The following is a 24,656-nucleotide window of genomic DNA, read 5'->3' on the forward strand; positions in this document are numbered from 1 at the left end:
ATAAACATTTGCTCCTTTTTAAGCAGTTTTTAATAAAAAGCCTGGTTAAAAAAAAAGTTTCAGTTCATGCTGACAGGGGTTTATTTTTGTTAACTACATCAGATAACTACATTTATGTTTAATATGAGGTGCACCTTTTTGATTGACAGTTGGCTCAACCAATGGCTAGCCATCATGGCCTCTAACCAGCAGTTAACACTAACGCAGCGTAGGCTAAACGCAGCAGTAATCTCTGTTTTTGCACCAACATGTTAATTATATAATAACAATTAAAATCCACCAGACTGTAAAAAACGTTGAAGCATTGAGTCACATAACCCATTTGTAAATCTGCAGAGCTGCCAGCAGAAGTTTACAGCGGAATATCCTGTTTCACATGTTGACTCGGATGCAAAATGTAAAAATGGCTGTCGCGTTTAGCCAACCCTGGATTAATACGAACTGCTGATTACTTCACTAAGCAAGGTAGCATGAAAATTACGGATAAGGACGTGATAGTGGCTAGCAATTGGTTGAGCCGATTGTCAATCACTCATGTTAGGAGTAGGTGTATTGCTTGAAATAAACTCTCCTGGCGTGGTACAAAAAGATTCTCTCCCCTCAGAGTTGTCATGGATGTGAACTCAAATGACTGAGACCAACACGTTTTTTGAACCAGGCTGTAGATATGTTGTTTTTCCTGCTCTTCTGCTCTTAAATTTGGTGTGAATGGAAATGGACTCGCTTTTGGAGCCAGCCTCTAGTGGCCAGTCAAGGAACTGCAATTAATCTTTATTCTGCAAGAGCCTCAACCCGGAAATTAGATGGTTGGCTCTCAGTATGATCCAGGTCCTGGTCCAGGTTTCTTCCCTCCTAAAGGGGAGTTTTTCTTGCCACTGTTTGGCTTAAGGCTTTTCTCCCACTAGGGGAGTTTTTACCTGCCATTGTTTATGTAATAATTGTTCTGGGTCTCTGGAAAGCGTCTAGAGACAACTTTTGTTGTATTAGACGCTATATAAATAAAATTGAATTGAATTGAATTGAATTGAATTGAATTGAATTGAATTGAATTGAATCAGTGTCTACAGGTAACTTTGATTGACGTGTGTTCCCATCAGCTTCCAGAGCAACATGACGATGCTTCGTATGAGGAAAAAGTATATATTCTTTGTTTTTTTTGTATTTTACAGTCTATAGGGGAAAAACAGCTCAAAACCAATCCTCAGAGAACCAGTCTGCCACGTAATCGAGTTGTCCTGCGTTGTATTTTACAGCTGCCACCTGTCCAGGAGCGTAAACCAGCTGTTCTTGTTTCTCTAAACTGCAGGTCATATTTCCTGAAACATATGTGTGTTAATTTCAAGTTTAAAAAAAAATACTTGCATTGAATATAATTTGCATTAACCCGTTATTAATGCGTTAACTCTGACGGGCCTCATGAAGAAGAAACTCTGACTGCAGTCTGAGGTTACACCAAGGGCCAAAAGAAAACTGTACTAACTGTTATATAAGCTGTATAATGTGTATTTAACAAAACGATAATTGCTATTATTTTCACTACCGTAAAACTTCACCATCTGTCCGGGAGCGTAGGCCAGCTGTTCATATGCTTCTACTGGGAAATTATGGTGCAGGTTCAAGTTCAATCCACCCAACAGTTGCATCCTCTCCAAAAGCACATATAATCCGATAACAACTTGGATTTGTGTCTTTTTTTTTTTTTGGCATTTCTGACTTTGCAAGTCTTTTCCGTGTTCCCGCCTAAGTCCCCTCCCCCGAAACGCCTCAGGTCAGCAAACAATACGGCGCTTCAAAAGGCCGCGTCGCTTTTTGACATTCCACTTGGAGAATGAGTGAACAATTATAGCTGCTCCTCTGGTCTGGGAACACACAGAAAGGATGTTGCCTAAAAACAGAGCGGAAAGGAAGTGGCAGCCGAATAAAATAAGGAGTGAGTGAGGCATAAAAAAAAAGAGAGGAAGCCGCAATATCCTGCAATGACATGGTCTCAGCCACAACCAAACACGATGACATATCAGGGATGTGTGGAATGTTAGATATTTGCCATAAATAGGCTTCAGCTGTTTGTTCTGAGATCTATTTTTCCTCTTTTTTTTCTCCTTTTCTTATTCATGTTCTGAATGGCAGGAAGGGGAAAGGGAAGAGGAAGAGACAAGAGTTTCAACTTAAGCATTTGTTTCCCAGAAAGGATACTGGGCAGCGACGCACAGAGGAGTGGGAGTAATGGCTTTGCTTACGCATGTACTACCAGAATAAGATTTATTCCATGACAACTTCCGGGGGAGGGGGCCTGTATGGATTTTTTTCACCTTAACCCTGACATTGGTGAGGTCATGCCTTTACTTTCATCAGTCGAATGGGGTCATTTGTTCCTGCCGGTGCATTAAAAACATCTAAAAAACAGGCACCAACACAGCCGATTAAGACTAATTTATCCCAAAAAGTCTCCAGGAACTACGAGGTGCAGCAGTACAAGATAAAACACCCCGAGCTCCCAGAAAACACACCAGAAAAACCATATAATCAAATGCAACAATAATAGAAAACGATAAAAGGAACAACCAAATGCAGGGCTGAACTTTCTGGTTAGATTAAAGGGTTCATGAGGTATGTCGAGCATAAAGTCATAAAGTTGGTCTCTTTTAACTTGGCTGGATCAGCATGCTGATCACAGACGCAGAAAAGGCTCCAGAAATAAAACTGGCTCTGAAAGTTGCTGCTCTTCAACTGAATCATTTCTTGATGAAAGTTCAGATGGAAAAATCAGAAAACAATTTGAAAACAAACTGTAGACGACTCTAATGGTTGATGTAAATGTTAAAAGTTTACTCATAATATCTTTTAAGCAGAACAGTTACAGTCAAACAAGTTGAGCATACACCCATTCTTCTTCTTCTTCTTCTTGTTTTTTCTTCTTCTTCGGCAGGAATGGTTTTGAAAGTGGCAATTTTCCTGATGACAATTTTCCAGATAACTTATTTTTATTTTATACGTAGTTTGAGGATTGGGCTTTTCCTCTGCTCTGAACGTCACAGGGAAGTCCAAAATGTCACATTTCCTTGGAAAGACACGCAGATAAAAGGTATTTAAAGCAGACTCCATCAGCGCCTGAGGTGTTCTTGGATATGACGAGGCATCGGTTGTCATCTTCTCCACAACTGCTTGTGTTTGACCCACGTCTGGCTCGCAGCCCACGAGTAGCGTGAACCACACGCAGGTGAAAAACAAGTGAAAGAAAAGAGAAAGTGATCTGACATCACAGCCAACCATTCCATTGAAGATATTTTTGACTGTCGCAGGCGTCATCGCTGTGCAAGAGCAATCTGAGACATCACAGCTGAGCACACAGGCCAGTGTGTGTGTGTGTGTGTGTGTGTGTGTGTGTGTGTGTGTGTGTGTGTGTGTGTGTGTGTGTGTGTGTGTGTGTGTGTCTGTGTGTGCATTCTTAACTAAAACAATGGATGACAGTCTTTCCATATTTGCGGATGTACAAGCAGTGATTTAGAGAGTCACACTGAGTGTGTGGGAATGTGTGTGTGCACAAGTTTTACTGGATGCAGGTGTGAGGAAACAATCGCCCCATCCATAATCGTCCATCTGTCACAGCTTTTAAGGATATTTGTGCGATCCTGACTCAACTTTCTATGTTCCCACACACACGGCTCATTGCTTCCTGTGTTGGCGCTGTGGTTAAATTTCAAGGTACAGAATGATACGTGAGAAAAAAAACAAAAAAACCCGAAATACACTAAACTAACTATGCTTGTAAGTGGTTGCACGGCAAATGTTCCAATTCCCCTTAAAATCGAACATATTTGACTTCATGATTAAATAGCTTTCAACAGCATATGGGGGGTGGTAGTCTAGTGGCTACAGAGGGCTTGGGTCTGGAGGACCAGGTTCAACCAAGGAATGGCAACCAAGATGAACCACCCTGGGCCCCTGAGCAAGGCCTTAACCCTAATTGCTCTATGGTGTGTGTGTCTCAGATGTAAGTCACTTTGCATAAAAGCGTCTGCTAAATGACAGTCGTAGTAGTAGTAGTATATGCATCCAAAATAACTGTATGTTGGATATCACACTCCATCGTGTGACACCTGCCTCAGGTGGAGGAGTTCAAGTATTTCGGGGTCTTGTTCACGAGTGAGGGAACGATGGAGCGGGAGATTGACAGACGGATCGGTGCAGCGTCCGCAGTTATGCGGTCGATGTACTGGACCGTCGTGGTGAAGAAGGAGCTGAATCGAAAGGCGAAGCTCTCGATTTACCGGTCAATCTACGCACCTACCCTCACCTATGGTCGTGAACTTTGGGTAGTGACCGAAAGGACGAGATCGCGGATACAAGCGGCCGAGATGAGTTTCCTCTGCAGGGTGGCTGGACGCTCCGTTAGAGATAGGGTGAGGAGTTCGGTCACCCGGGAGGAGCTCGGAGTCGAGCCGCTGCTCCTTCACATTGAGAGGAGTCAGCTGAGGTGGCTCGGGCATCTGTATCTGATCCTCCTGGACGCCTCCCTAGGGAGGTGTTCCAGGCATGTCCCTCCTCCCTAGGGAGGTGTTCCAGGCATGTCCCTCCTCCCTAGGGAGGAGTTCCAGGCATGTCCCTCCTCCCTAGGGAGGTGTTCCAGGCATGTCCCACCGGGAGGAGACCCCTGGGAAGACCCAGGACACGCTGGAGAGACTATGTCTCTCGGCTGGCCTGGGAACGCCTTGGACTCCCCCCGGAAGAGCTGGAGGAAGAGATGGAGGAAGAGCTGGAGGAAGTGATGGAGGAAGAGCTGGAGGAAGAGCTGGAGGAAGTGTCTGGGGTGAAGGAAGTCTGGGCATCTCTGTTGAGACTGCTGCCCCCGCGACCGGGGAACGGATAAGCGGCGGACGATGGATGGATGGATGGATGGATGGATGGATGGATGGATATCACACCGTATCAATCAAATTTAGATACCAGCTATGAAACCTTCATCTGAAAATCTTCTGGGTTTGTTTTCGGTCAAATGCAGGACACTTTGGGAGCTCCTGCTACTGCACATTCAGACATCATTGTCCAGAAGGACATCGAACGGACAGCACACGAATGAAGTAACCACCTCTAGCGGGTGTTTTATGCCTGCTCTCACCCATCTGCACGGTTTATTCCAGTTAACTCATCTCATGCATCGGTCTGACCCACCAATTCCTCACACATCTACTAAGCTCACCGCTGCTCCTCCAATCCCACCTCCTCCTCGTCTTCGACGCGTAAACTCTGATTCTGTGGAGGGTTTTTTCTGACTAATTATATGGCTGATTATATAACTAGGCGGAGTGGTAGTTTAGTGGCTACAGAGGTGGGCTTGGCTCTGGAGAACCCAGGTTCAGGCCCCGGATTGGCAGCCAAGATGAACCGTGGGCCCCTGGGAAAGGCCCTTTACCCTTCTTTTCTACATGGGTGAAATGTTGTGTTTGTTCTCTCAGATGTAAGTCGCTTTGGATAAAAGCGTCTGCTAAATAACAGTAGTAGTATTGCTAATAATCGGGGACTGATTAGAGTGGAGACTGGATGGTAAACTCAAGTGTTGTATCATTAAAAAAGCATTTGGAGTTTTATTGCTAGAGTTGACCGGCTGAAATTACAAACTACCAAACAAACTTAGACATAAATGCGGGGTCAGTCGGTATTTCTTTTTATTTGGGTCCACCGTTGCAGACAGGGTGTCAATGTGAACCACAAATGCCACTTAAGACTTTTCTCAGCAAAATGGGACACTTATTTGAATTTTTCCCAGAAAAGTTCAGGCTTTTTAGATTCTTTGTGAAGTTCTGGGGTCGTATAATCACTTCCTTGATGGCAGCATGTTGATATGTGAGAGCAGCATATGTCGTCTTTGAGATGACATCTTTCCTCAGCATGTCCATGCTTTTTCAACAAGATAATGCAGACCACATTCTACACCCTTCTGGCTGCAGCAGAAGGGTGTAGATCCTGGACCGGCCTCTGGTCCAGACCCGTCTCCAACTCAGAACCTGTGGCCAACTTTCAATTCAATTCAATTCAATTTTATTTATATAGCGTCTAATACAACAGATGTTGTCTCTAGACGCTTTCCAGAGACCCAGAACATGAACATAAACATAAACATAAACCCCCGAGCAATTATTACATAAACAATGGCAGGTAAAATCTCCCCTGGTGGGAGAAAAACCTTAAGCCAAACAGTGGCAAGAAAAACTCCCCTTTAGGAGGGAAGAAACCTGGACCAGGACCTGGACCATAAGGGGGGACCCTCCTGCCGAGGGCCAGACTGGGCGAGTCGGGGACGTCAGCAGCACAGCAGGCAGGTGGAAGCAGCAGTGGGATGACCAGAGGGGGTGACCAGGACCGCAGGCCAGCACGCAGCTCCCGAAGCTCCGGCCTGCAAACATGCACAAAAGAGAAAAAGGGGGGCCAGCACAAGAAACTACAGGAACGATGGACAAAAATGATGGTTATGAGATATTTATAATAAAGAAAAATGGAAATGGAGAAGAGAGGAAGGGAAGAGGAGAGGAGAAGAAAGGTGAGAGGCACCGCCCAGCGGATCATGTCGGTGCCCCCCTGCAGCATAAGCCTATAGCAGCATATCTACCACCAAGCTATATTTGAGACTAACTATTATAGTCTTGTTCTATAGCTGCAACTATGACTACTGACTCTAACACACTAGAGTTTACACTACCTAGAGATTTACCAACACCAGCTAGAGGTTTACTAAACACTAACTATAGGCTTAACTAAACAGAAAGGTTTTAAGTTTAGTTTTAAGGGTGGAGGTGGTGTCAGCCTCCTTAACCCAGATTGGAAGTTGGTTCCATAGTAATGGTGCCTGATAGCAGAACGCCCGCCCTCCAAATCTACATTTGGATACTCTAGGAACTACTTTCAAACAAAAGGTGCCACAGGGACACCCCTGTGTTGTTGCACGCGCAAAAGGGGAAAGACATTACTGTCCTACATTTTTTGGGAATGTTTGACAGGCCTCAAATGTAAAAATGGATGTATATTAACAAATTAAATTACGTTTATGCGAAAAAGAATTAAAATATTTTGGGTTCATATGGTTAGCAAAGAAATAAAAGTCAAAGTAAATGAAAGAGTCACCATGCTTTTATTCTTTTGTGATCTGGTGTCGTTATCTTTCGTTATCTCTTTTTAATTCATACCTTTTGTTGGGTTGGGGCAGACGCAGTAATGACATTTCCCTTGGCTGTTACTGGAACTGCTGGACAAGTCAAAGAATCCAAAACCAAAAGTAAACACTAAAAGGAAATGGGAAAACAAAGCAAGACGTAGGATGTCCCTCTTCTTAATCAAAGATGCGTGATGTGAGTTATCCCCACCAACCCACTGGTTTCCCATGAGGACCTGGTCTTCTGTCAGGAAAGAAATGAGGACATGTGGGGTCTCAGCATGAGTGTACTGTAGCTGCAGTGAGTGGACAATGACGCCAACACTCTTCATGGGAACTCCAAAGGCACAAGAGCGTCCCTATCAGTAAGAGACATAATACAGTGCGGCTTTCATAAAACCTCACACTTATCTTATCTGCCATGTTCAGAGGTGGTAGTAACAAGTTACATTTACTCCATTATATTTACTTGAGTAAGTTTGGGGTAATTTTGTACTTTTAGGAGTAGTTTTGAATCACTATACTTTTTACTTTTACTTGAGTAGATTTGTGAAGAAGAAACTGTTCCTCTTACTCCGCTACATTAGTCTACATTGAGCTGTTACTTTTCTTTTATCCCTTTTATCCACGTACGCATCAATCTCATGACATCACTCGGTGATTCTTTGGGAAAAATGTTTGTTTTTGCATGTTTTGTCACATTTACACAGACTCAAACACACACAGAGTTTCTATGAGTTCATGTTTGTTCTAGTTCTGCCTGGTTAAAAAAGAAAAGTACAAAGGCTTGACATTTTGTGCTACTTGTGCTTCATTTATTTTTTTATTCTGTTATTATTTTATTTATTTTATTATTTATTAAAGTACTTGAATTTACTTTAAGATTATTTTATTTTAAGCTATTTTTTATTTTTTATTAATTTTAATTTATTTTATTATTTTATTGATTTAATTTGCCTGAAGATGATTATTTTGTACTTTTGTCTGTTTGAATGGTTGTGTTATAAAAATAAATCAGACGTTACTCAACAGTTACTCAGTACTTGAGTAGTTTTTTCACCAAGTACTTTTTTACTTTTACTCAAGTAATTATTTGGATGACTACTTTTTACTTCTACTTGAGTCATATTATTCTGAAGCAGAGGTGGAAAAAGTACAAAAATATTGTACTTAAGTAAAAGTACAAATTTTCTGCTTGAAAATTACTTAAGTAAAAGTAAAAAGTACCCATTAAGAACATTACTTAAGTAAAAGTATAAAAGTACCTCAACTTAAATATAATGAAGTACCAAAAGTACATGGTGTAAAATGTACTTAAGTACAAAAGTAAAAAGTACAAAGTACAAAATTCAAAGTACAAAATTATTTTCAAAAGGATTGCAAAGAAATGAAGAATCCAAGAATTTGCTTACAACTCTAAATAATGGTGATATTATTATGACCCCTTTAGCGTTTGTTTCCATTAACCCATTTTAATTTTGTCGGCTTGAGCGTCGGCTGCCGCTCAAGGCTGATTTATGGTTCCACGTTACACCAACGCAGAGCTACGGCGTAGGGTACCCGGCGACCCGCACCGTACGGTGCGCTTCGCCGCGTACCCTACGCCGTACCTTATGGCGTAGGCTCTGCGTCGATTTAACGCGTACCGATAATTCAGGCTTCAGTCTTCATTCGTCCTCGACGCGACGGCGGTTCCTCCGGCCTTTCCGGCCCGCCTCTGCGGCGCAACTCTCCCGGGAGATGCGTCTCCTTCTCGGGGAGGCCAAGTCTCCCCGTCCACCCCAGGTGTCTCGCATGGATCTATAATATTAACGGTATTAAAGGTGTCTCGTCACGGACCCGCCGCCGGGCAATCACGGGCAATTCACTCGCCCCCCTTCCTTCCCGTCCGCCTTATGGTTCCGCGTTAAATCGACGCACACCCTACGCCGTAGGCTACGGCGTAGGGTGTGCGTCGCCGCGTACCCTACGCCGTAGCTCTGCGCCGGTGTAACGCGGAACCATAAATCAGCCCCCGCTGTGCTGTTCTCACACTGTGAGAGCGAGTAACGACGTGTCCAGATCAAATATAGCGGAATATCAAATATAGCGGATTAAAAGTACGATTTTTTCCTTGAAAATGTAACGAAGTAAAAGTAAAAGTACAGAAAAATGAAAGTATCAATAAAAGTACAAATTCTCAAAAATCTTACTTAAGTACAATAACGAAGTACTTGTACTTCGTTACTTTACACCACTGTTCTGAAGTAACAGTACTTTTACTTGAGTACAATTTTTGGCTCCTCTCCCCAACTCTGGCCATGTTGTAAAGTCAAAGTTCCTTCTCTTTCCTTCCGTCTTGTTTGGGCCCCAGTGAAGTGAAGGATAAATGGCCCAAGTGGGTGCCATGTGCACGATGAGGGCGGCATAATCCACCGGGACTCTCTCCCCCTCTCATTTTACAGTGATGTATCTTTTTTCTTCTGTTTTTTATTCCTCCCAACTGTGTAAGTTGCTCTCTGCTCCGCGCTGCAGAGCCCAGCGGTTGACTAATGCCATTTGCTCTCGCTGGGGACGGAAAGCTGCGTGTTTGCTGCCCTCAGAATGTGTCCATCCAGCACAAATCTCCTATTGGGAAAACAGTTGCTGTAGGGCAAACCACAAACATCCGGGCGATTCTCTGGGTTGTCAGAATGCTTGCCCCCCCCCCCATCCTCCCACCACTCGTCTCAGAAAGCGGCGGCAGATGGGGATACCGGTGTCAGCGTTTCCAGTTGGATCAGCTGACAGATATGCATCCCCTGTTTCCGTTGCGGTGCGTGTGTGAGCGGTGGCTTGTGTGGAGGAGAAAGGTGACAGGAATAGCTTGCATACGGCAACACTGACAAAGCATTTCTGTTTTCATTACGAAACCAGCTGAGCAGGATGAAAGAGAAGCAGGAGCACGGAGACACGGTGACATGTCCTAATTTAAAGAAGCACTGCTGCGTTTCAACGGCATGCTTCTGGAGACACATATTCACTGGGTGGTTTTCACTTCTTCAAATCAATATCTGACCAATCAGGTCGTTCCAAAATGTTCCCTGTTTCCCCTTTTATTCACACCGCACACAGTTAAACTTCTCTGATTTGAAGATTATGAAGAGGGAAGTGATGAAAGAATGTAAAAGAGAGGAAAAAAAGAAAACAGAAAAGCTATGTGGTTAAAAAAAAAGAAGAAAGAAAGAAAAGAAGATAGAGAGGCCTTTTCGAAAATTGTGGAGAAAAAAGCAATAAGACCGAGATGGAGGTTAATGGAATTTGAGAGACAGGCAGGAAGGGAGAGAAAGGCAAGATGGGACCGAGGAAAGAGAGACGAGTAACAGATGAGAGAATGTGTCTCAGTTCCAGGGTGTGTATGTGTTTATCCGTGTGTGTGTGTGTGTGTGTGTGTGTGTGTGTGTGTGTGTGTGTGTGTGTGTGTGTGTGTGTGTGTGTGTGTGTGTGTGCGTCTGCTAGAGTGGTTTGTGTTGCAGGGATCTTGGCCGCTGTCAGGCTAGGGGACTCCCAGAGGAAGCCATTCCTTGTTCAGTTTACAGTGAATGATTCCCTTCCTGCCCTGCACAGCCCAGCAGGCCAATGGCCAACCAGGTCCGTGTGTGTGTGTGTGTGTGTGTGTGTGTGTGTGTGTGCGTGTGTGTGTGTGTGTGTGTGTGTGTGTGTGTGTGTGTGTGTGTGTGTGTGTGTGTCTGAGAGAGAGAGAGAGAGAGAGAGGTCAGGGTCCTAAAGGTCGTTTCCTCTTTTTTCCCTTGTGTGTTATCTAGATAGATATATATGAAACACTTTTCAGAGACAAAAGATATCTGTGGTTAAATCTAACATATCTTTCTCTTAATTTCTCTGCTTTCTCAAACGTTCTTTCTGTCAACGGCCTGACTTTTCTTTGCAAAGCAACAGCAATGGAGGGGAAAGACAAGACGTACATGTTAGGTTGATTGGTGGAGTGTCTGCTTGTCTCACGTGACCTCACGTGACCTGGTGATGGACGTGTGAGACGTCCAGATTCTGCCTCACATCTTCACCAATTAACTGATCGGATGAAAAGATTTGACCACTTGGTTGAACAGAACTGTAAAGGCCCTGACACACCAAGCCGACTGTCGGCCGTCGGGCCGTCGGTGAGCGTCTGTGCGCGTCTGTCGGGCTAGTTTCCCCGGTGTGTCCCGCACGTCGCCACAGGTCGGCCACCCGTCGGCAGCTTTTCAGCCGATTCGACATGTTGAATCGGCGTTGGCCGTCGGTCAAACAGCTCACTGTGATTGGCTGTTCAGGTAGCGAATCAGTGGGTTCGGGTAAGCTCCTTGAACCTGTCGCTGTTGTATTCATGATTTCACCCATGTGGTGCGGTTTCTTCTTATTTTTCGCCTCCGCCTCCTCTTTTCTTCTTCCACAAGCTGAAGGCTGAGGGCTGACAACGCCAGTGCCGATTCTTTATTCTTACGCATTGTGGTAGCGAGAGTGGTGTGGAAATGTGGTGTGAATATGAAGCCTATTTGTTTTGTTTACGGCTTCCCAGAGCTTCCGGTTTTCCCTTGTTTTTGAGTGAATACAGACTAACGCTGCCTGCTGGTATGGAGGGGAATTACCTCTCATGCATGCGCAGAACGTACGTGCTAGTTGGCCGTTGGGTGTCGTATTTGCGGTGTGTCTAGTGCTTCTTTTTGAGCCCGACCCAGCCCGACACAGGCGACGCGAGGCGACACAGCAGTCGGAAGACAGCGGGCGACGTCGGGTTGGTGTGTCCTCGGCTTAAGAGTTCAGTTATACTGGTGAGTTCCCTCAACTGTTTGCCTTCTGTTAGCCTTCAATGAAGCCGTCCATGTCAGCGGCTGATAGCCTGTCATGTGGGGTCCCTCAGGGTTCTTTCCTGGGGTCTATTCTGTTCTCACCACTCCCACTGGGAAACGTTATCAGCCAATTCAGCAAAGTCTTCCCCTGCATTCATTCCGATCTATATTGAGCAGATCTGAGTTTCATAAGTTCTCAGGCTCTTTGCTTCACAATCAACCAAAAGCTAACACATAACTGCCTCCAAACAGATTGTGCAGTCATTGCCCCTGGCAGTATTTTCCACAAATCAGGCAGTAAATCGTCTCTTTGGGCTGTTGTATTCAACCAGTTAATATCTTTAGTCCGTCATTCTCAAGTTCTGGTCTAAAACTGGATGTTCTATTTGAGGAATGCTTCTTAATTAAGACGACTGGACCAGAAATAGATGAGTTTCCATGCTTTAATTTCTTCTCATTTAGATTACTTTAAAGGACTTTTCTCTGCTCTTACTAAAAAGGCCTTTGGTCATCTTCAGTGTGTGCAAAATAATGCATTGAGACTCCCCACTGGAGGTAATAGTAAAGCTCAGATGGCTTTAATGTTTTCTTCTCTTCACTTGTGTCTGTTACTTGTTCTGATTTAAGCCTGAATTATGGTTCTGCGTCAAAACGACGCTGTGCACACGCCGTCACCGTGACCCCGTCCTGAACCCTTCTGACTTCTCCGTCTCTCCATTTGGTCGCGGTGCAGTACCCCCCGTGACCGCTAGTTAGCGATCTTTTCCTGAATGGTTTATCCGACTTTTTCCGGTCACAGTAAATCAAAGAGATAAGGACAACTGTGCAAAAAACCAAAACAAAAAAAATCACACATACACGAAAAAAAGAGTGCTGAAAGTTCACGACTGCTTCAAACCGGAAACTGGAAATGCGTTGCTACCAAGCGAACCAATCACAGCCCTCTCGTCTGCGTGTGGTCTGCGTCTCCTCCACGCGTAGCTACAAATTTTGGGAGGTGCACGTCAGTGACGGCGTCAGTGATGGCGTGTGGTCTAGGTCGACGCGTACCACACACCGTAGGCACGGCTTCGTTTTGACGCAGAACCATAACTCAGCCTTTAATGTTTAAGTTTTTGATGCTAATTTGTAGGCGTTTGCTCGGTCAAGCACCTCAGTATATTCAGCATTCATTAGAGCTGCACTCTTCTGAAATGATCCCAGAGCATGGTGCTGCCGCCACCGTGCTAGACACTTGCTACAGTGCTCTCGTGACTGCATGGCCTTTACACATGCGTTCGTATCTCTCGTTGGATCACCAAACTAAAGCAGTGAAGAAATAGCTCAAAGAGACAACCCCTGACTTGAGAGAACCTCCCTTTTCTCCCAGGTTTCTTCAACATTCCTCTCTGTGCTTGGAGCTGCGGTCAGACAAGAAGCATTATTAAAAAAAACCCTAAATAAATGAATGAAAAAAAGTTTGAATATCTTCTGTGTAACCATCCTTTCCCGTATAACCATACTAAATAATACTAAATCTGCCTCAGAGGGTGAACAGTTCACATGAATCCTACTTGCTGAGATGGTTGTGTAAATATCTCACACACACATATAGCTGTAATAATCCGTTGTGTTGAGCTGCAATTTAAATGTAGCAGAATGAAAATATCCCTTTTTTCCCGTCAGAGAAACCCCCCGTAGGATAGCTGGCGCGCTGCACTGTTTCCAGGTCTGACATGACATGTTCAGAAAATAATTTCTGAAATTGGAAAATATAGAGCAACAGTATTACAATGTTTGAAATAATAATTTGTCACATCTGTGGTACTTGGATAAGTAATAATCCCACCATAATGTTTCTGGCCAACTCTGGTCGAATTCCACAATAATATGGAAATGGAAGCAAAATCAGCTCCAGTCATGCCAGACATTTGAAACCATGTTCCAGTGCATGCTTCCTGCAGTTGACTTTTTTCTTTTCCTGGAACAACAATCCCAGAAACAGAGTTCTGGGCCATGTTCTGTTTCAGCTGTTACACATTAAGTATGGATTAGATGAAGAATGCCATTGCCTCCAAAAAAAATGTAGTGAAAAATTTTGATTGGGGTGAACGGAGGTCGTTCTGTGGACTCTGGCATCGCAATTTCATGGTTTACATTCGTTTCCAGAGAAAAGCAGCGAGTCTTCACTGAACATGATACCAACACTTTGTATCCACAACTCAAACTTTGTCTGTGAATTAAAAAATTTGCACCCGTCACCTGATCAGATCATTTGGGAAATGTAGTTGTCATTACGTACTGTATATATATATATATATATATATATATATATATATATATATATATCTGTACGTGTACATGTGTGTGTATATATATGTATATGTATATGTATACATATACACATACATATACACATATGTGTATATGTATATGAATGTGTATATACTGTATATGTGTATATTTCTGTATTTGTATATATTTATATGTATGTATATAAACAGATAAAAAATAATAATTTCAAAGAGATAAAACTAGCAAGTTATATTCATTTGTGCATACAGCGTTTTGAAAATAATGCCCAGGTAACTGTTTGCTGGTCACGTCAGTTCTTGTGACAGATTACTTCTGCGTGTCTTGTGTCATCCATCATTTCCAGTCGTTTTCTACTTTTAATGTTTGTGTCTTCTCTACATGAATTCATTATAGACCAGTAAGTTTGTTTCTCACAGCGCCAACAACAAACAAACAAAAAAATCTTCTGAAGCTAAAGCAATGCTGCCATCTTGTGGCCAAACATAGGATTGCTTCATGTGCGGGTAATAAAATGTGCCCGTTTTCCTATAAATTAACACTAAATACAAATATTCACATCCACTTTCTTCGATATATTTGTGCTTTTGTTTTATCTGAAAGAAACACATTACAGTAATTCCAACCATTTATTTAGGTTTCATTTATAATACAGACATATAAGACATATCTAAATACATTTAATACAATATGTATTACTTGTGAAAAGGTGATCAAGTTACCTTTTTCCTGCTTTACTATATGCATAAATTATCTTAAGAAAGCGTGTTTCAGTGTTGAGTAAAATGATTATTTTTAGATGAAAAACTTAATAAATATTCACAATATTCATATTATAATGTTACAGTAACATACTATTTTGCAGTTTTACAGAAACTGCTGTGCAACAGTTGAGAGAGAATGGTCCATTTGATCCAGCACTACTTACTCACAACCACAATCAAATCACTTTCAGTACGTCCTCACAGTAGTTTCTCACCTATGTGAACACACACCCAGATTATAACATATATATAACATATATATTATAACAACACGGACTGTAGAATTGAAACTTCACAACAGATTCACATCAACCCAATATAATTATGATCAATAATTATATTCCAACGTCACCATAAACAATCGTTCTCAAGCATTGCAGCAGAGGTGTCTTCAGTATTCACATTCATTACTCAGGTAGAAGTATAGATACTAGAGTTTAAAAATACTCCTGTAGAAGTTGAAGTATCAACTCAAGTTTTTTACTCAAGTAAAAGTATAAAAGTACTGGTTTCAAAACTACTTAGCCATTGAAAATGAATGCATCTTAGTATAATGCAAATATATTAAAGAAGCATATCTGTGTACTATTGAGCATTAACATGTGTTTCAGAGAGCAGCAGATATGATGACTAGTTGCCTATAAGTATTGTAATGGTGCAAAAAGTCAAACTTCAGAGGCACGTTATCATTTATCCTAACCTTTATTGGAATGTACATCCAAGTTTAGTTGCAGGAATCTGAGGGAACGGATGTAAGAACAAAACTGGACAAGAACATCTGAAACAACCACAACCAAATTCACTCTATCCGGATGGAGCAATTTAACTGGATAGCTTTTATTTTAAAGGCCGAAATAAAATAGAGTAACGAGGCTGTTTTTAAAATGTAAGGAGTAAAAAGTACAGATAATTGCGTGAAAATGTAAGGAGTAAAAGTAAAAAGTCGTCTGAAAAATAATTACTCCAGTGAAGTATAGATAACCAACATTTCTACTTAAGTAAGGTAACGAAGTATTTGTACTTTGTTACTTGACACCTCTGCATTGCAGTACAATAGTGACACTATACCAGCTCTGGAAAGTTTTGGGTTTTAACCCTGTACTAATATTGTGTGGTAGTCCCAGGAGAAGGTGTCGTTCCAGCTTGTACAGTAGCAGCTTCTCAGACGCCCCAGAAAAGCCACGCTGTTGAAGAATAGCTTGTGCAGACACTGGATTCAGTTTGGTTTTCGATGCTTTGTTGTTTCTCTCCACTCCAGACATCATCTGTCCCCAGCTATTTTCGTGTTTTGCACATTTCGTTCTCCCAGCAGTGGCATTTCAAACCAAGGCTCAAAGAAGACACTCAATTACCTACCAGGACAACCACCGACGCTTGATATATTTGTTTGGTGCTGTTTAAAGAGTGTAATTATAAACTGAGAGCAATCCCAGCTCATATGATCAAACATTAGATTGTCAGCACTTATATAAAGCTGGACCTTTTTTTTTTAACTTTGCCTCAGGTTTTACTAACATGGACTGATTTTACATAACCTTTACAAACCTTCCTCCAGCACAACACTGCTCAGACTAATAAGTGTGTTCAAACGCCTGCAGACCTGGGCAGGAAGAATACGGCCTTCTGACCCTGGTGGGTGTCGGGTCCCGCTTTAGGCTGGCCGTTCCTCTTCAAAGCCACGTACCATCTGTATTTCTGAGAGCGATATGTGTTGTAGTGGTTCTCCTCGTACTTCTCCAGGAAGTAGCACTCATCGTTCAGCGCTTGCTGAGACAAGAAAACAGAGGAAAGAGTCAGAAGAAACGGTGGTTTTATTGGCTTTTAATCGTTCCTGTTGACGATCGCGCGGGAACTTAAACATTATCAGACAAGATTGCAATCCCTCGGCATCTCACGTTACTCATCCGTCATTTTTTACATGATTAATTATTGCTCACAGGGATATATATTACCTAGGAGTCATTGATTAGAGTGGGATTTTCCACCGTGTTATGGTTGTGGAAACCTACTCTGGCCAAGAGAAACCTATGAGGACTTAATGAGTGCTACCTGAGCTACTGCTAAACAAATAGATTTTATAAAGAGTTTGTTTTGTTCAGAGCTGGTAGAGTAGCCAAAAATTGTACTCAAGTAAAAGTACTGTTACTTCAGAATAATATGACTCAAGTAGAAGTAAAAAGTAGTCATCCAAATAATTACTTGAGTAAAAGTAAAAAAGTACTTGGTGAAAAAACTACTCAAGTACTGAGTAACTGTTGAGTAACGTCTGATTTATTTTTTTAACACAACCATTCAAACAAACAAAAGTACAAAATAATCATCTTCAGGCAAATTAAATCAATAAAATAATAAAATAAATTAAAATGTATAAAAAATAGCTTAAATTAAAATAATCTTAAAGTAAATTCAAGTACTTTAATAAATAATAAAATAAATAAAATAATAACATAATAAAAAAATAAATTAAGCACAAGTAACACAAAATTTCCAGCCTTTGTACTTTTCTTTTTTAACCAGCAGAACTAGAACAAACATGAACTCATAGAAACTCTGTGTGTGTTTGAGTCTGTGTAAATGTGACAAAACATGCAAAAACAAACATTTTTCCCAAAGAATCACCCAGTGATGTCATGAGATTGACGCGTACGTGGATAAAAGGGATAAAAGAAAAGTAACAGCTCAACGTAGCCTAATGTAGCGGAGTAAGAGGAACAGTTTCTTCTTCACAAATCTACTCAAGTAAAAGTAAAAAGTATAGTGATTCAAAACTACTCCTAAAAGTACAACATTTCCCAAAACTTACTCAAGTAAATGTAACGGAGTAAATGTAACTTGTTACTACCACCTCTGGTTTTGTTTTAAAAAAAAAGGGTCTTAAAGATGTAACTATAAAAAGTAATCCAGCAGTAAAATCATGGAAGTAGTTCCACGATTTCATATTGTAAGTGTATTTTGTGATCCTAGACTGTAAAAGGTAAAGACTCACTGATCCGTAGAGCCGTCCTTTTCTGTTCATGGCCAAGAACCTTCCTGTCACTTCTCCTCTGATGACCACCACTCCCACGCTCACAGCCTTCAGCCTCAGGATGTCTGCAAGACGCAACATCACACTGCTCCGTTACTTTCTGCTGCCCTGCCAGAGCTGAAGTTAGGAGCCAGACCTGCACAATGTAACCGCCGCGTTTCCAAATACAGTATTTGCCAAGCATAATTCAGGGGAAAGAGGCCCCTGGCCGTCCAAACGTACAGAGAAGCTCCAGAGAGGTGATTACGAGCCTCTTTCGTCAGCCCAAATGTCATTACACTTCAAGTCTCTATAACCAAAACATCTTTGAGTAACTATTTGCTGTTTTAACCACCAGAACAATCACTGTAATGTGGTATATATACTCCTAACATGGAGTTTAGCATCTGTCCTGCTCCTGATTGTGTTATACAGCTGCCAATCACAGACCAAACAGACGAGTGCTTTGATTTTCCTCACCGTATGTGTCGTTTTCCTGCCTCCCGCCGGTCACGGTCCCGTCCGGTAAGATCCTCAGGTGATACCCTCCGTTCTGGCTGTAGAGCCGGGTCAGCGTGCGCTGCTCTTGCCTGGACACGTCCGGAGTCCCGGGGCCAAAGGGCAGCAGGGTGACGTCGCCCTCAGACATCCCAAACCGAGGCTGAGGCACGAGTGAGGCGAGTGAGTGCTGTCCCTGAGTCTGAAAAGACAGGACAGAGTCGCTGTATTCACCGTCCATGTCACCCAGACCGTCTGACAGGGGGGAAAAAGGGAAGAAAAGGGAAGAAGAGGAGGATAACGCTGCTTTGGCTGTGATTACGGGAAGCGCTCCCCTCCCCAGCGTCCCGGGATGACGTCTTCCCTCTATCTGCCTCCACGCTGGCTGGTTCTGACGTGCATTCTTTGGAAGTGATAAAAGCAGCCAGCAATCAGACGTGGATGGAGCCCAGACATGTGAGCCGACACGTCTTCTGACTGAAACCTCACTTTACTTTACGTCTGTCTGCGTGAAAATCATTTCCAGATGACACTGATGTAACATTTAACCTGAAGAAAGAAAGAAATAACGCCCCCAAAAACAAACCTGAAAGGCCAGACAACAAACAAATAACACGTGGACCAGAGGTGTCAAGTAACGAAGTACAAATACTTTGTTACCTTACTTAAGTAGAAATTTTGGTTATCTATACTTCACTGGAGTAATTCTTTTACAGACGACTTTTTACTTTTACTCCTTACATTTTCACATAATTATCTGTACTTTTTACTCCTTACATTTTAAAAACAGCCTTGTTACTCTATTTCATTTCGGCCTTTAATAAAAACTATCCAGTTAAATTGCTCCATCCGGATAGAGTGAATTTGGTTGTGGTTGTTTCAGATGTTCTTGTCCAGTTTTGTTCTTACATCCGTTCCCTCAGATTCCTGCAACTAAACTTGGATGTACATTCCAATAAAGGTTAGGATAAATGATAACATGCCTCTGAAGTTTGACTTTTTGCACCATTACAATACTTATAGGCAACTAGTCATCATATCTGCTGCTCTCTGAAACACATGTTAATGCTCAATAGTACACATATATGCTTCTTTAATATATTTACATTATACTAAGATACATTCATTTTCAATGGCTTTTGTCCTTAATGGCTTTTTTCCCCCTTACATTACTTTTACTTTTATACTTTAAGTAGTTTTGAAACCAGTACTTTTATACTTTTATTTGAGTAAAAACCTTGAGTTGATACTTCAACTTCTACAGGAGTATTTTTAAACTCTAGTATCTATACTTCTACCTGAGTAATGAATGTGAATACTGAAGACACCTCTGACGTGGACTCAACAAACGGAGCAGATTGGCAGTAATGTTTCACTCCCTGCTGCAGAGGTTAGAGCTGCCAGCAACAGTCCAGCAAATAAACTGCAACACATGGCTTTGTAAACCCATGGAGCTCCTCACGTTGTTTGAAGAAGCATTTTGCACTAATGCATTAAATTCTCCTGGCTGACAGCAGGCTTCATTTTAACAGTCAAATAAATCAGCAGACGCTACATAGTTTAGAGGGCTCACGTCCAGCCGGGCCTGTTGGACTTACCCTCTGACTGTTTTCCTCCTCAAGCTTATCCAGAAAACAATCAGAGTCCTTCAAAAGCCACAATAATGTCACTTTTATCTGTATATCCTGGAGAGCAGAGGCCCCGGAGCCGCGGCAGCTGTCGCGGGGCCGGTCCCGGGGCTCGGTGGCCCCGGCCACCAGCGTTACCTGGACCTCTCTGGTCCTCACTATCACGTGTAAACAGAGGTAAAGCTGCGGCAGGGCCGAGCCATCCCACATTTGGAAGGCCTGGAAGGAAACAGCGAGGAGAGAGGAAGAAGCGCGGCCACCAGAGGAATGTAAGGCATACCCAAACACCCACTCACAGTCTGCTTTTGGGGGAAAAAGAGAAGAGAATAGTTCTGTCCAGACAGGGACCTTTGGATGAAATAGCAGCAGGGACTGACGTCAAACGTCCAGCCGATGACCGAGTCGGCGTGGACGTGTGGGAGGAAAGAGACGGCTTGTGTGTGTTTTGGGGGCAGGGAGTGTTGTTGGTCGGAGAGAGGGCGACACCGGGTAGAAGTGGAGTAAAGTTTGAAAGTGACTAAAGGAATGATAGTGAAAGGTGAACAAACTAACCGTCTTTGATGTTCTAACCTCTAAACGGCCTGAATGGGTCACACATCTGTGAGGAATGAACCTGAATCTGCACCTGCATATTCCTTAAACCAGTCACACAACAGCACAAACATCCACTGGGTTTTTCAAACATTTTTTTAAAACTTCTCTAGTGGTTTCAGTACATCCTGGCTCATTATTGTGCAGCATGAAACCCAACTTCTACTTAGGACCAATCCCAATACACCCCCTACTTTCTACCACTACCCCTAAAAAAGAAGGGACAGATTTTAGGGCACTTGAAATCTTCCCTGTTCCCTGTCCCAATACTCCCACTACTCCTACTTTCAGCACCAGCCCTAAAATCAGGAAGCTGAGAGCCAAAAGCTGTTTTCATTTCAGCTGTAGCGCTGTTAATATGCCACTTTATTAAGTTTTGATATTTTTTCAGGCGTAAAAGTAAACGTTAAGATCCCCAACCTGGGCTCAGTTTATCCAAATAACGCCTGTTAAGAAATTTGATCTGATGTTTTCGGAGATGAGAAGAGCCGCCGGAGTACAGACATGATCGCCGGGTCAACCTGCGCCGTCGTCCCGGGGAGAAACCTGCAGCTCTGTGGAGAATTACCGCTGGCTGAAATAAATCATTTAGGAAAATAAATGTTGGTTTAATAGATGAAATCTAACAGTTGTAGCTACACCTGTTAAGAAATTTGCTCCGAAAATGTCGGGATTTCTGCCTGCCGGCTCGGGAGCTGATTTATGGTTCTGCGTTAAATCGACACAGAGTCTACGGCGTAGGGTACGGCGTACGGCGCGCGTCGTGTAACCTACGCCGTAGGCTCTGCGTTGGTGTAACGCGGAACCATAAATAAGCCTTTATTCTGGCGAGGTTTGAAAAAGACTTCGCAACAACGAGCAAACGAGTGATTATGTACATTCACTGAGTGAATATTATGAAAGTTAAATATATATTTCTCACTAGAAATGTAATCAAAATGCATTTTTATGCAGAAACTAACTCAAAATATTGATTTTATTCACTAAAAAATAAGAAATGTCCACCATGTTTTTTTTTTTTATTCAGTCAGCAAATGACGACGAAAAGCATTCTGGGAAATTTTTCTGGCCCTCGGTCATCTAGTGAGCATCCGAAAACCCTCGCTCTGTAGGGACAGATTCATAGTCACTACACTCGTTTTCTCCTACCCCTAGGTAGAAAGAGGAATTGGGACACCACTACCCTCACGGGAAAGTGCAAAATGTAGGGGTAGGGCTGAAAAGTAGGAGTAGGGGGGGATTGGGACAGGGCCTAACTGTTTGGGAGCCGTCTTTGATGTTCTAACCTCTAAAGGCCTGAATGGGTCACACATCTCTGAGGAATGAACCTGAACCTGCGTAGCCTATTCCTCAAATCAGTCACACAACAGCACAAACTTCCACTGGGGTTTTTTAAACATTTTTTAAAACTTCTCCAGTGGTTTCAGCACATCCTGGCTCATTATTGTGCAGCATGAAACCCAACTTCTCCTTAATCATTCCTGTTGCTTCAATGCTCCCCTCTCACGATGCAGCAGATGTATTTAAGCTAGTTCCTCCTCTGGGGCCTTCTAGGATGATAAACGGACACCTTTACTCTCCCCCTTCTCAGTTTCACCATGACGTGATCATTCCAACACATCTGCATGGCTGCAGGTGTTGCACAGTTCCCTCCCAGAGGGCGTGTCCGTCACAGATGGGGACCCCATGAAATGAGCACGGCCACAGGTCATAAAAAAGGTTTCCAAAAGTGACGTTTAAAGCGTAGACCATAAAAATCACAACAGGCCCAACGAGGCCCAAACTGAACCTTAAACACAAGTTCACAGGTGAAACCGGGATAAAGAGTCAGTGCACCATCTTGCATGCTCCTGTACTCGCAACATTATATACTAACCTTCTGTATCTAAGGAATGAAAACAGTGTATTTGTACCGTTAATAAATCACCAAACTGTCTGCTCACTTGAACCTTTTCCATCAATAAATAAGTGTTTGATCTGTTTGGAGCACGAGCTGCGCTGGATTTTCATCATTCTGATGCAGTTTATACCTTTTCTGCCAGATGTTATAACAACATTTTAGTAACTGTCATGAGGTGTTATATGATGTGTTTTATTTTCCTCCACAAGGCCCCACTTTCATATTTTTACCATGAATGGAGAAGTTGAGTTTTCTTTGTCCCCGGAGGTTTCTTCTGTTTGGCAAAAGATCCAAACCTTCTTTTTTTTAATCTTGAACAAATGAGTTTAATTTTGTAAAGTGATATTAAGATTTTTATTTGAATTCATCCATCCATATGTTTATTTTGTCCATATGGATTATTTCTCTTTTGTGACATCCACTAGGGTGATGATTTTTTTTCTTCTAAATATTACATTTGTTAAAGGATTTGTTTTTAAATAAAGTAGACATGTATGTTGAAGTAAGTTAATTCCTCTGAATTTTTGCTCATCATTTCCAGACAAATTAAACTATCGAGCTTTTCCTTCTCATCTTTTGGAGTTTTTATACAAGACAGGCATTTTGTGTCTAAGTTCAAATGCTGTATTGTATTGTTGTTGTTCTTGTTTTCAATAACTGTACACAAGTTTCAAATACCTCCCTAATTTGTCATTATGTAAAGCACCTTGAATTTCCTTGTTGCTGAAATGTGCTATACAAATAAACTTGCCTTGTCTCGCTTAATTTACTGTCAGACGACCGACAGATGACCATGAGCACTTCAGGAGAGCTGGGATGTTTTATGAGGTGCGTAAATTAATATCTACAAAAACATACAGGAAAATTAGAATATTGTGATAAAGTTCTTTATTTTCTGTAATGCAATTAAAATAACAAAAATGTCATACATTCTGGATTCATTACAAATCAACTGAAATATTGCAAGCCCTTTATTATTTTAATATTGCTGATTATGGTTTACAGTTTAAGATTAAGATTCCCAGAATATTGTAATTTTTTGAGATAGGATATTTGAGTTTTCTTAAGCTGTAAGCCATAATCAGCAATATTTAAATAATAAAAAGCTTGCAATATTTCAGTTGATTTGTAATGAATCCAGAATGTATGACATTTTTGCATTACAGAAAATAAAGAACTTTATCACAATATTCTAATTTTCTGAGACAGTCCTGTATATAATATTCATCACATTACTTGTAACAGTGTCTCTTCTTAGTGTAGTCCTCTCAGTAGCTTTTATTTTTGCTTTTCTTCTTAGCTGGAACATCTACCTATATTGAAATGTGGCTTCAAACATCAACCTTTGGCATCTTTAACAGATCTTTATTTTCACTTTTTATTTTTCTGCACTGATTCAACAAAGAGTGAGATAAGAGAACTACCTTAAGAATAAAAACATCTCCTTCACCATAAAGTCAGTGCACTCTTAACGCCAGTGCGCTACATTGGTGGTGCACCCTCCACGTCTCTGCCTGCAGGTCCGACTGCTGACTCTTCACAAGACAACACAGATATAGTTACAGAAAGGTCATGTCACAGCTTGGATCACTGCTTAGAGACAATTGTGTGCATCTGTTTCCTTTTCAGAATATTTTGCATTTAAGTGGGAGTTGGGCTTCAGAAAGCAGTGTAGGTATTCAATTCAATTTTTTTTTATCACAATATTCTAATTTTCTGAGACAGTCCTGTATAGTAAGGTATGGTCATTGAACCTCATGTTTGTTGACTTGAATAAGGAATCCAAATAATCATAATAATCATAATCATAATCATCATCATCATCATCATTGCTTATAGTAAATCTTAGTTTCCACAGTCTCCTACCTGAGAGGAATGGATGTGACTGCCCTCCTGATGACCCGGGATCTCCTGCTTTTCCTTCTTTCAACAAACGTTTGGGTGAAACAAACACACGTCAAATGTTCCCCTTCTTGTCTGGACTTTATAGGCTTCAGTCCGAGTGTGTTCAGCATCTACTCCTCCCTCAC

General features: G+C 41.9%; 1 protein-coding gene across 2 annotated transcripts; it reads right to left on the reverse strand.

The window, feature by feature from the left end:
* Positions 1 to 14,865: 14,865 nt before the first annotated feature.
* LOC133460212 (putative fibroblast growth factor 1) lies at positions 14,866 to 24,641 on the reverse strand. Of its 2 annotated transcripts, XM_061740789.1 has the most exons (4): positions 24,493 to 24,641; positions 18,490 to 18,709; positions 17,992 to 18,095; positions 14,866 to 16,772 (listed from the first exon to the last, which is right to left on the reverse strand). In XM_061740789.1, the coding sequence occupies exons 2-4, from the start codon at positions 18,656 to 18,658 to the stop codon at positions 16,590 to 16,592; spliced, it is 456 nt and encodes a 151-aa protein (XP_061596773.1). In that variant the 5' UTR covers positions 18,659 to 18,709; positions 24,493 to 24,641; the 3' UTR covers positions 14,866 to 16,589. The 2 variants fall into 2 exon arrangements, with proteins under 2 accessions (XP_061596773.1, XP_061596772.1); XM_061740788.1 differs by lacking the exon at positions 24,493 to 24,641 and having other exon boundaries at positions 18,490 to 18,760.
* Positions 24,642 to 24,656: the final 15 nt, after the last annotated feature.

The sequence above is a fragment of the Cololabis saira genome, chromosome 14 (genome assembly GCF_033807715.1).
Source record: "Cololabis saira isolate AMF1-May2022 chromosome 14, fColSai1.1, whole genome shotgun sequence".
Lineage (NCBI taxonomy): Eukaryota > Metazoa > Chordata > Actinopteri > Beloniformes > Belonidae > Cololabis > Cololabis saira.